General features: G+C 40.6%; 1 protein-coding gene across 2 annotated transcripts in view; it reads left to right on the top strand.

Annotated features, from left to right (window-relative positions):
* rph3aa (rabphilin 3A homolog (mouse), a) overlaps positions 1-12,997 on the top strand; it is a 35,061-nt gene that overhangs the window by 20,942 nt on the left and 1,122 nt on the right. The window contains exons 2-15 of one of the 2 annotated variants that reach the window (XM_065965878.1): positions 1,505-1,633; positions 1,773-1,902; positions 3,315-3,398; positions 5,023-5,140; positions 6,073-6,261; positions 6,394-6,621; positions 6,870-6,949; positions 8,324-8,398; positions 8,895-9,004; positions 9,184-9,310; positions 10,209-10,262; positions 10,798-10,949; positions 11,974-12,055; positions 12,152-12,248. In XM_065965878.1, coding sequence (XP_065821950.1) covers positions 1,518-1,633; positions 1,773-1,902; positions 3,315-3,398; positions 5,023-5,140; positions 6,073-6,261; positions 6,394-6,621; positions 6,870-6,949; positions 8,324-8,398; positions 8,895-9,004; positions 9,184-9,310; positions 10,209-10,262; positions 10,798-10,949; positions 11,974-12,055; positions 12,152-12,248 — 1,642 coding nt within the window. In that variant the 5' untranslated portion in view covers positions 1,505-1,517. Of the gene's footprint in view, positions 1-1,504; positions 1,634-1,772; positions 1,903-3,314; positions 3,399-5,022; positions 5,183-6,072; positions 6,262-6,393; positions 6,622-6,869; positions 6,950-8,323; positions 8,399-8,894; positions 9,005-9,183; positions 9,311-10,208; positions 10,263-10,797; positions 10,950-11,973; positions 12,056-12,151; positions 12,249-12,997 lie in introns of both variants that reach the window. The other variant, XM_065965877.1, reaches the window with a different exon arrangement.

The following is a 12,997-nucleotide window of genomic DNA, read 5'->3' as shown; positions in this document are numbered from 1 at the left end:
ACATGCATCATAATGAGCAGCATCCCTTTGGGCTACAGATGCAGATTAAAAAAAGCTTCCCTGCTGCCTCCCGATGGTTTTAAGGAATTTTATCTACCTGTGTCCTTCACTTTAAAGCTTGACCACCGCTCAGGGAATATTCTACAAATGCTTCTTGTTTTTCATCTTTTGTTAAAGGGGTGGGCTTTTATAATTGTCTGTGCATCCGACGCAAATGTGTTCTCTAAATCAGGTATCTTGAAATAAATTAAGAATCTGTATGTGAGGGGAAGGACTTTTTGAAGCAATATTCCTGTTTGTAATGATGCAAAAGTTGCATGCATTGGATACAAGCAGCATATTAGTCCCCAAAAAATCTGAACACAGTGGCAGGATTGTAACCACAGTAACATCAGATATCGTCATTGTATTTAGCTTTTTGGAAATTGAAGTTCTGCATAATGGCATCTTAGCCCAAAGGACCAGAATTGGACTAAAGTGTGGCACTAGAAAGTAGAGATGTTCCTAGAGACTAATCTTCTATAGATGTTAAACAAAAATTTGCATTCAGACCAGTTGAGTAGTCTATAGGTATGAAAACACTCAGTAAAGACTCAGCATCTGATCCATCCTTCACAACAGGGCCCTAAGTCTCTAGCTAGACTCTTCTCCTCTGTCGCCCCCCGGTGGTGGAAAGAACTTCCCAACTCCATTCGATCTGCAGAGTCCCTCTGCACCTTTAAGAAAAAGCTAAAGACCCAGCTCTTTCATGAACACCAACACACTTCATGATATTGATGATGCTGATGATTATGATATTTAGGATGGTTTTGATGCTGATTAGAACTCTCAAGAAGAGCTGTTGATGTTGTGCTCTGCCTCTGGTCACTTCCTGTCAGCACCTGTGTGTCCGATCGGACTGAAAGCTGATCGTTTGCTCTTACTGACGTTGTTTCCTCCTCTCTAGCTCCTTGACTGTGTTGTTCTTACTCTCTGATGTCTGTCGCTTTGGGTAAAAGCGTCTCCTAATGGAGTCGCAGAACAGTAGATGATGAGGACAGCTTTGTCCACAGGGGGCGCCAAAATCCACTAAAAACTAAACAGTCCTCACAGGAGCTTTGGTGGCTTTAAATGTTACATTTTTCATCTTTTTTCCTGTTCATGGTGATGTAAGGGGGGGCCCGCAGGCTGGTAGATTGAAATGAATTGCCGAGATATTCATGACATATCCTTTCAGTTGATTATTTGGTTAAATCCGAGATGTGTATTATTTGAAAGTTTAGTCATCATGTAACCCACTTGTGTGTTATTGTGTGTGACACTTTCTGCAGTTGCTCAGCGTTTCTTAAAGTCCTAAATGTTTCCAGCTTCCCTCCTGTCTGCAGATTTCAGTGTCTTTATCTCCTTAGTTATGCACTTTTTGGCGTTAGTGGCCTTTTGTCCGAGCGTCGCTTTTACTTTGCACGACATTTATTCTCTGTGTGCCTATTTTTGTGTGTTTGTGTGCGTGTGTGTTTGGGTTTAGGATTAGGTGGACGATGAACATGTCTGGCGGGCCCCTGGGGGAGGATCTCACGGATGAGGAGAAGGAGATCATCAACAGTGTGCTGGCTCGGGCGGCCATGATGGAGAACATGGAGCAGCAGAGGATCGAGTGAGTGAAATCTGTTTTCTCAGTGTCACAGAATCACATCAGTGAAACACACTCACACACACACATGTTCGCCGAGCTGGATGATTTTTGTGGTGAAACCTGTTGCCTAGTTTGTGTCCATGCTCTCATTATTTCGCAGGCGTCTCTCCAGCCGGCTGGATAACATCAAGAAGACGGCGTGTGGGGACGGACAGTCTCAGTGTCTGCTGTGTGGAGCGTCTTTTGGACCGCAGGGGGTCACAGCTGTCCTCTGTGTGCAGTGCAAAAATGTAGGTTTTGCATATCAGGGGAAAAAGGGAGACAATTCAAGAAGAATTCAAAAGTAGAATAGTAAAAAATAAAATTAACATTTTGAAATGAGGTTGAAATAAGTGAACTTTAAAGAAGCTTTATGTAAGATATTTACTGAATTAAATAATAAAGTGAACTTACTATATGATCAGACATTAAGAAAACATGCTATGTTGAAGTGCTGGCTTCTCTGACAACAATGCAGCAGCCAGTATGTCCTCCTTCTAACTCCTTCTGATTCTGGTACTGAAGGGTCTGTTTTTATTTGGAACCAGAGAAGGTAGGCGGTTTTAAGGCACCTACACACAGACACTCAGACAAACGGCAAACCAAGAGGTGCTGCAGTGATGGAAGCGGGTCAAGAGAAGTGGTTCAGATAGAAGTGATTGTACCCGACCTAAAAAGCCTCTGCATGTTTCTAATAAGCTCCACGAGCAGAAACGTGCTCAAACTAGGATCAATATTGGAGATGCTTTTGAAAAATGGAGAGAGGTTAGAACACAGAAAGGTTTACAGACCCATGCAGAGCTGGATAAACACTGAAGCTTCAGTGTCCACCACTCGACTCTAGAGAGGAGGGGGCGGGGGGAGACAGCTCTCTAATGTTTTGAATTTGGACTGCAGCACCCATTTTAAACACTAGGTCTCGGAGTTACATATTGCTCCCTTAAGTTTAGCTTTTTTTACATGCAAGATTAAAATGAGCAGCCGTTCTTCTTTTAAAGCATGGCAGATCTGTCTGTAAGCTCGTGGAGCTTATTAGAAACATGCAGATAGGGTCAGTTTATCATTTAATTCACTTCATATCTTGGGCCCTTAATGTCAAGAATAGTTGAGATAACGGGAATAAAAGTCATAATGTTGAGATTTAGACAAACGGTTTAATCATATTCAGTCATTTTTTAAAGTTCAACACAGTTCAACAAGTTCAGACATATGGAAATAGAGTTGAACTTGAAGTATGAGTGAAGGGAAAATGGGAGAGGAAGAATTTTCAAGATTCAGTTTTAAAATTAAAATAAAATAGCAACAAAAATCTCTCTTCTCTGATTTATATATTCTCCTCATGCTCGGCTCTAATCCTCTTCCATATGTGTGCAGCTCTCAGCAGGGACAGATGTGTTTGCCGTATTTTATACACCGTTGTGTAGCTGTTAAGTGGTTTCCTTCGGCGATGAGCACTCAGTGGGTCATACGCTAACATGTTCTGACATACACGGTGTCCTTCCTGCTCTTCACAACACGTTACTGCTCTCAATAAGGTTAATGCCATCTGAACTGTAACAATCTGTGTGCACCTGCCATCGAGACCTACATCTGCGTATATGATTATGCTCCTGTGTGCATGTGTGTGTGTGTGTCTTATGAGTGTGTTTGCCTCTTTTTGCAGCACATGTGCAGCAAATGCGGGATTTTCAGCAACAGCAGGTCGTGTCCTGTGTGGCTGTGCAGAATCTGCAACGAGCACAAAGAGGTGAGGAGGGGGAGAAATATAAAGAACAGAGCGGGTTTGATAAGATCATAACAGCTAAATTATGCCATTATGTCTTTTTTTCCTGCAGCTTTTCTTGTGATCTGAACCATTTTGTGCCTTTTACACCCACTCTGAACTGCATTTCACTGCCCAGTGACCTGGAAAATTACCCTCCATTGATACCACCTCAATATAGAAAAAACGAGTAATAGGCTAGGGATTTATTTCAGCGCTATTTAATTATAAGCCCACTGATAGTATATGGATGAGTATGATACATAAAGCATGCAGTTGTACAATGCCGTTGTGGTTTTGGCGCTGCATTTGTTCAGGTCTGCGCCTCAGGGAGATCAGACTCTTTAAATAAATGCTCCCTCCCGTCAGTCACACACTGAAACACCACTGTGTAACGCTCTGAATACAACACCGTCATGTCTGTTCCAATATCATAAAGAAACGAGGAATAAGCCCAATATTTTTATTGTTTAAAAAAAATCTGAGAGTTGATGAATTTTAATATAAACAATCACAATACACACAAAAGAATTTTGAAACGTATTTCATCTTTGAAGCTCTTTTTTTTCCAGAGACGTCAAAAAGGCTGTAGTACCACTTTTGGCCACTAAAAGCAGAAACAACTGAAATATAGGCCAACTTTCCTACTAAAATACAAGTCAACGTGTTTCATCTACAAGTACGTTAACTTTAGTTTAGTGGCGACTTTGAAATACCTTTTTACTTTTCATTTCAGTTGAAGCTTCAGTGGCTTTTTTCTGGCCATTTGGGGGCAGCAAAAACAAGTTTTTAGACACAACATCGACATATAATTTGTGTCTCAATTCAGAGCTAGGATCCTAGGAAGGACCCAGCTTTCCCCCCGGCCCATGTAGACCACTTAGGCTGAAAGGGAGGATTCCCTGTTTGCGACACAAAATCTCTTACCTTTTTGTTTTTGAGTGCCACCACTGTCGCCTAGCAACCTCAACAGATGCACCAGATCTAGCTAACATAAGTCAAGTTACCTGGATTAACTGATTCTTTTAAAAAGGTCATTAGAATTTGAAGGCCTCTTTTAGTAATTAGTAGCAACAGTAAAGATTGTAGAGCTGAGAAATTAATTTTGGGATATGTTATTACAAAAAGGATGAACCAGATGGATCCTGTGTTGGTCGGGGAAAGGAGTACGCATTTGCCGGCAGCATTTGAAGGAGCCTCTGAAATTAGACATCACAGCCGTGACATAATCGGCCCTCAAATGCGCACTTCAAAGGAAGCAGCCCCCGAATGGGACAAAGCTACCATCACCTTTAAATACTATAGTGTACAACACTTTCTTAGCTATAGGAGCAAAACATTGTTCTATAAACATCCCAAAAAAAACAACCATTAAGATCGACCAAAACATAAGCAGAGTTATATAGAAGCAGACAATGAAAAAGAAGAACCTAGAAAAAGACATCTAGAAGTTATAGATCTACTTAATCATTTGTTGAGAGTCGTATTAACGTGCCTTTCAATCTGCAACCTTACAGGTGTTAAAGCTAGTGGTACATTCATTCTTTAGAAATGATGTGACAGAATTTGTTGTCATTATTCAATCTGAATTCGCCGTGTGTTTCTGCAGGTACAGAAGCGTTCAGGAGCGTGGTTCTTCAAGGGGAGAGACCAGCAGAGTCTGCCTGCCGCCCTCCCTCTCTCCGGTTCTCGACAGTCCAGCATCGAGAACAGCTATGCTCCAACAGGTCAGAACGGATCACAGGAACCAACACGGCATCAGGGATACGGTAAAGCATACAAGGAGATTAAATTTAGAAGAAATTGACAGATGTGCTAACATGCCAAGTCTATAATATAAAAACCAAAATCTGACATTCACAGGTCCACTTTTCAGTCTATATCTGTTTCTGAAACCACGTACTGCCTATTACACTCTCAAACAGTTCATACTGCATACTAAACCATGGGTCACATGACACATAGTATAAGTCAACAACAATATACATCCATCCATTTCTATTACAGCCACGTAGTCATTTTAATTTAAACGTAACATATTTTACTCCTTTTCAACTATTTTAAATAAGCCTCATTGGTCCCCAAAACATGTGTGTGAAGTTTCTTGTTCTAAATCCACTCTGATCCTGTATTTTATCATGTCTATAAACCCCTCTATTTCAGCCCTGCTCAGAACAGGCTGTTTCTGTGTCTGTACCTTTAAATATGTAAATGAGCTGTGTCTGACCACGCCCCCTCTCTGGAAGGGGATGTTGCTCGAGCTTTCTTGCACCATGTCGTATTTTTAACCGTGAGAAGGCAGACTCAGAGGTCAGAACAAACACCTAGCTGTGGGAGTGTCACCCACCTGGGGGGAGGGGTTACTGCCCTTTGTGATGTCATGAAGGGAAAATCTCCAAACGCCCTGTTTGAGCACACATTTTCTGAAAAGTGGAGCAGGCAAAAGACGGAGAGGATGGACTTTTATCATAACTGGAGGGTTTGAAGACAGACTAGGGACACATATTAGTGTTAGAAAAACATGGTAGAGTATAATTTTACTTAAAATATCTGCATTATTTTGCTACCTCATAGTAATAGTACACAAAGAGGAGCTTTGGGTGCAGCACCAACAGCAGCTGTTTTGGGTGGCAGTGATGTCGGTCTTTTGTCTCCTCAGAGCTCGGTGCAGATCATCAGCAGCAGCAGTCCTCCGGGTCAGAACAATGGGAGCAGACAGCAAGAACAACAGCTGACAGCTATAATGAGAGTCAGACTTGTCCACCGGCTGTAATGAAGACTGAGAGACAAGTGTTAGCCTCCAAACCGCCGCGGGCAAACGCCCAGTCAGCTGCCCCCACCACCGCAGGTAAAGTCACACTGCTCTTTCTAAGAATAAGACAAGTGCTGTGGGGGCTGATTTCAGCGTCAACAACAACATACTATAATGTATTTTCATACTGAATTTACAGCTGCTTTTGTTGTGTTTATGTTTTGCTAGCTCCTCCTGCAGATGTGGGAAACAAACTCCCAGAGAAGGCAGAGACAGTTTCCCCTCCAGCTGTTCAGGAAAAAAGGGCACCTGTGGTCTCCAGCTCCATTTCATCAAATACACCTACAAGCAGAATTATTCCACCTGTTAATCCACCGGTCAACAACCCCGCTCCCCCGAAACCTCCACCAGATCGAACAGAAGAAGACGATAACGACTACGACTCAGATGACGCCAGTAAGACTGATCTTACCTCCTTAACAAAACGTCTTCCCTGAAGGCAATATTTACTTTTGTCCAATTTAGATCACGTTGAATAAGAACAAGTCCATCTCATGTGGCCTCCAGCTGATAAAAGAAGTTCTCAAAGGAGCAATGAAGATAAACAAATTGATGTTTATCTGTTTCAGTGGAAAATTGCTTTCTCTTAAATTCCATAAAAGTCCGGATTTCACTTTTCCCTCTTGTGTGTTTTTATTTTGCAGCAACTCTGGGCTCTCTGGAGTTCAGTCTCCTTTACGAACAGGAGAACCACACCCTGCACTGTTGTGTCGTTAAAGCCAAGGTAATAACATGAATACAAATGAGAGAAAAGAGGGGCAAATAAAACAAGAGTAAACAAGATAGTACCAAGTGGCAACCGCCGGTGTTGAAAAGATAAGCCGATGCAGAAGTGCAAAACCCTGCAGTTCCTCGAGTGTCCACTTGAGGCTCACTCCAGAAGCACAGGAAGTCACATACACACCCCATTCAAAAAAAGCCTGTTTTTACAGCAGACTCCCACTCTGACATCTCTCTGTTGAGGAATTGTGCAGAAACTTGACTTCACACAAGAAAGATTCAGGAGACTCAGAGAAAGGAGACAAAGAACAGAACTAGAGGTAGCCAGCTAGCTTGGGACAAAGTTGGGTTTTCTTACCTTCAGACAAAGCTAGGCTATCAATATTGATGTTGATTTTTAAATGGAATTCATTCTTGGGATGAATGAACAGTTACTGGCTATGTTACCTCAGCATAAAGAACAGAAATAGAGGTAACCAACTAGGTTGGGACAAAGTTGGGTTTTCTTACCTTCAGACAAAGCTAGGCTAGGCTAGGCTAGCTGTTTCCCCCTGTTACCAGTCTTTATGCTAAACTAATTAAACTGACTCCTGGATATAGCTTTAGTCATCAAACTCCCAGCAAGAAAGAGAAAAAAAAGTTAGTTTGACTCAACAAAAACCTGCCAGGGATTACGGGGACAACAGATGGTTTGAGTTGAAGATGTTTATGTAAGACTTGCGTACCACATGAGGTACAGTGTCTTGCCAAGCTAGTTCTGTCAAACCATCTCATAGGCTTTGTAAAGTTCAGGGGCATATCACCCTACATACTCTACATAAAACTTGAATGTGGTGTCTAAGACAATTGGGAGCAGGCACCAAGTCTGCCAAACAATCCAGATATGAGAGGAGACACTCAGTGGCCTTGGTGGGCATCGTCACAGCCCAACCCTCTCAGCTCTGATGTAAACTAAATAATGTCTGCACATCGAAAGAGATTCCAAATTCCATCACACTCTCCACTAATGCATGTCCACATGTAATGTTTGTGCATGTTTGTATTTTGGGCCTATGTGTATGAGAAGCATGTCAGTGTAAAACTAGAATTGCCCATTGGGGATTAATAAAGTATGGCAAATTTCACAAAACAATAACAATAACAAACCAACAAATTATCAAAAACAATACCAGACAAGACGAAACAAGATTGGACACATTGGGTAAAACAAAAGACCAGGCAAGACGAGGATTGACCAATAAGTTTGAATTTTTTTTTTTTAGCAATATATGACATGAATCACTCCAAGAATTAAATATGTCGAAGATTGTTGCAGAATGAATTAAGTGTGAAGTTTTCTTGGAAGCGTATCTAAATTATTTCTCTTCATGTGTCTCAGGGTTTAAAGCCGATGGACTCAAACGGACTCGCTGACCCGTATGTTAAGCTGCACCTGTTACCCGGAGCCAGTAAGGTACCATTATGTTAATTACATCTTCAATTTTCAATTGCACATTTTAGATAAAGTAGTTTGTCACAGTTTTAGACTCTTTAAATTGTTTTAATTGAAGCTTTAGGAAGCCAAAACGCTAATGCAGAGCAGAGAAATGTTGTGTTCAATGATCTCATATCAGCGCACAGCTTGAGAACAGTGTGTAGGAGTGTGTTTATTCAATCTGAGATGCACTGAAATGACTGGATGTCGAGAAAACCCATCAACTTATTTTCATGACTTCAAATATAGGGGAATGATTTATGATGTGTCATATTATGTTATTCTCTTGACTGAACATCTTGCTCTCTCTCTGAAATGGAGCAGTTAGCTAGCTTCAGGCCAAACAGTTTGACATGACCACCATCAGTTTGTCAGTTATTTCTCAAATACCCCCCCCCCCCCCCCTAATGTATCCTATCTTACATTTCTCTTTTTTTAACCGTGGATGTCTTCTGTTGTGTTTTCGGCTCCTCAGTCTAACAAGCTTCGTACCAAAACACTTAAAAACACTCTGAATCCTGTGTGGAATGAGACGCTTGTCTACCACGGTATTACAGCTGATGAAATGTCACGCAAAACCCTCCGGTAAGAATAACCTCAGCTTACCTTTTTCTTCAATTGTACCACTAAAGTGCTGCAGGAATGAGTCTTAAAGGATCCTAGTTTGAAATAAGGGTGATGCTTTCTGCAGATTGATCAAACAGACCTCGCAGCACTTAGTAAAAGACATAGAAGTACAAGGCACCTTGTTTCTCTGTCTTTAGGCTTTCTGTGAGTGACGAGGACAAGTTTGGACACAATGAATTCATCGGAGAGACTCGAGTCGCCCTGAAGAAACTGAAGTTTGATCAGAAGAAGAACTTCAGTGTTTGTTTGGAGCGAGTGATCCCGGTAGGCCTGAGGACAACACTCAGTCACAGAATGAAACATTGAATACTGCATGTTTCAACTCAGGGGACAGTTATCCCAAATAAACACTTTGGAGCTACTATCTCGTAAGAAATTACACTTCTGTGAAGTAATATTGACGTCAATTTTTTTAATGTAATTCATTCCTGGGATGAATGAACAGTTACTGGTTATGTAACCTTAGCATAAAAAACAGAATTAGAGGTAACCAGCTAGCTTGGGACAAAGTCTGGTTTACCAACAAGATTTTGATATGCCATCTGGTTGGGTTTTCTTACCTTCAGTCAAAATTAGGCTAGGCTAGGCTAGCTGTTTCCCCCTGTTACCAGTCTTTAAGCTAAGCTAATTAAACTGACTACTAGATGGAGATTTAGTCATCAAACTCCCAGCAAGAAAGAGGGAAAAAAGTTAGTTTGACCTGCCAGGGATTATGGGGACAACAGTACTTTTTTCAGCAACAAGCTGAGACCAAGAAGTAATATAGCAAACAAGTTTAGCCGCACCTACAAAAACACAACATTTCAAGTGGCCATTGTACTGCTGGAGTCTTTCATGCTAATTGTATAAATGAGGTATAACATGTTATTATTAATGACCTTTAAAAGTGGTTGTAGGGGAAATCAACAGGTACCCTATTGTCACATAGCTGGAAAAGCTGTTTCAAGTCTTTATGCTAACATAAGCTAACAAGCTGATGGCAGTAGCTTTGGATTCATTGCTCACAGTAAAGTTAATAAGAGTATTTCCCGAAATGTTATACTGTTTCATTAGGTGTGTTCTATATTCTTGAGTTTTTTTGTATAGAGGAAGGCATGATTATAGCAATAGCGGTGAGGATGATGGAGATTCATTTGTTTGTACTGGTTTACTCTCTTTACAGGTGAAGAAAGCTGTAGGCGGACCAGCTCGTGGAATGGCTCTCTATGAGGATGATGTAAGACCCGCAAATAAATCTTCTACTATTTGACTGTGCATTGGATATTGGGACTTTTCAGCAGTATACATTTCAAGGTTTGGTAGATCGTCTATATTTAAGAGATTGTCCCGGAGAAAGCAAAAATAGAATATAATTCAAGCCTTGGCGAGAAGTAAGAAGAAAATGACCAATGGTAAATTCCCAATGGCTGGCTAACCGTTGTTTTTCTCTTTTATATTCTTCATGGGCTACCACACTCACTAAAAACCTAATTTAAGTCCGTAAAGGTTAAGTGTTTAGGCCTCAGGGTAGAGATTGGGATTCAGCCCTGGACTTCTCCCGGAATTTTTTCAGAGCAACAAAATGTCAATGTAAATGTTTCAACCATTTATTGCATAATAACATATATATGAAGACTTTCACTTAGCGCATGCATTATCCTCCATTAGAAGGCATTATGTTAATCATGGTATTATCCCTACAGATATGTTTACAGGCCAAAGGAGCATTAAGATCAGTGAAATGACTGGTGTGCGTGTTTGTGTGTTTGCAGCTAAATGAAGGTGAAGACTCAGAGGAGAGGGGTCGTGTCCTTGTATCACTGATGTACAACAGCCAGCAGGGTCGTCTGATCGTGGGCGTGGTCCGCTGTGCCCATCTGGCTGCCATGGACTCCAATGGATACTCTGACCCTTTCGTAAAAGTGTACGTACTAGATCCCTTGGCATACTGATTTTTCAAAGATTTACACCATTTACTGTTTAAAACATGAACTTTTTTAAGTTTTATTTTGAGGCTATTATGCCATTAATTAGACATAGCCAAGTGGACAGTCAGAAATCAGAGAGAGAGAGAGAGAGAGAGTGGAAAGTAATCACAGGTCAGATTCAAACCCTGGCCGCCTGCTTGGAGGACTACAGCCTCTGTACATGGGGGCGCACGCGCTAACCACTAGGCTACCGAAGCCCCCACAATTGGTTTTTGAAAAAGCGTTGTGAAGAGTGGTCGAAACCTTGAAATGCTATCTCAACCTAACTTTCAGTCAATCTAGCAACAGATAAAAAGTTGGAGCTTAAGCTTCCTGGTAAACATCTACTATGCGTACAGCTGTCAGTCAACTAAGCCACGCCTCTTACATAACTCTCAGCCTCAATTTAATAAAACTGTTGAGTCATTGAAAACTCAGCGTTTTACAGTTTCTACCAATAAAAAAATGAAGTAGACCACAATTATTTATTTTGAACCAGGCTGTTTATTTTTGCAATAAAATATACATTTAAACATGGTAACCTAATTGGGATTCCGTGCCTTTTGGAGCCTGCCTCAAGTGGACATTCAGGAAACTGCAGTTTTTTACACTTCTACACTAGAGGTTGCAAATTGATTAGCACTTATTAAATATTTCTAGATTAAAGTTAAGGAAAGTTAAATTTCTGAACTTTATGCTTAATCTTGTTTCGCTGAGAGACGGGTTAAACTTTAAATACAACTTTTATGTCTGTATGATAAATAATAAGCTACATCCAGAAGTTAGTAAACTTAGCTTAGCATATTTTAGAACAGAGATTTGAACAGGGGAAGCTAGCATGGCCAACTATAGCATCTCTAAAGTACATTTGTTTTATCCTTACAAAACAATTCCCATCTGTTGTTAAAACAATGAATGTTACATAGTGATGCTACATTTCATAGTATATTTATTTATGACTCATGGCTCCTTTGTGTTTAGATGTCTGAAGCCAGATATGGGAAAGAAAGCCAAGAACAAGACCCAGATAAAAAAGAAGACCCTTAACCCAGAGTATAACGAGGTCAGTGGTTTTTATAACTGTTGCTCTGAACTTGCTCAACCGGGTTTAATTTTAAACAATTTGCAATAAACTCGATGTCCTTTCACTGTGTTTCAGGAATTCGGTTATGAAATCAAGCATGGCGAGCTAGCCAAGAAGACTCTTGACATCTCCGTCTGGGATTATGACATGGGGAAATCAAATGACTTCATTGGTAAGTGGGGATCTTGAAATCACAATTGCTGTTGTGGCTGTAGGGGGAACAATGTCACCAGTTGGCTTACTCACCGCTTGAGACTAAAAAAATCCCACAACAATCAGATGAATTGTCGTTAAATTTGGTACGGACATTCATGGTGCCCAGATGATGAATTCTTTATTGACTGGATCATTTTCAAAAGGATCCACAAACAGATTTTAAGGGCTTCCAATTCAGGATTGGCAGTGCCTTAAAGTGGTTTCTCACTACATACTTTGTCCACAGGGGGCACCAGAATCCACACAAACTGAATGATCCTGACAGTTACTTTTAACGGTACCTTATTTGAGTGGTAACTTAAGAAATACAGCCTTTCTACTGCAAAATAAATTGAGAAAAATGTTCTTAAATATCCACTACGTAGAACATTTTAAATTCTTGACCAATCTTATTGTTTCTTTACATTTTTCCAGTCTGAATCCATACCTCTGCTGTTGTCAGGATAATCCTTTTTTTTATCAAAGCTATCCCAATCATTCTCATAAATTTTAAACAACACAAACTAGACACTTTATCCGGGATCAAAAACCAAGATTACATTACCTGACCTTATTTGTTTAATCCTTCTTTCTTCTTTTCAACAACCTGATTTCAATATTTGATCCAATCCGTTAGCATTTATCCTGTGGGATTAAGGTGTGTTACAAAAAAACAAGACTAAGTTGCTGATAACACTTCAATGTACGGAACAGCCATCTTGGATT

The sequence above is a fragment of the Labrus bergylta genome, chromosome 17 (genome assembly GCF_963930695.1).
Source record: "Labrus bergylta chromosome 17, fLabBer1.1, whole genome shotgun sequence".
Lineage (NCBI taxonomy): Eukaryota > Metazoa > Chordata > Actinopteri > Labriformes > Labridae > Labrus > Labrus bergylta.
Note: the sequence above shows the minus strand (reverse complement) of the source record. Positions and strands in the feature narration are given on the sequence as shown.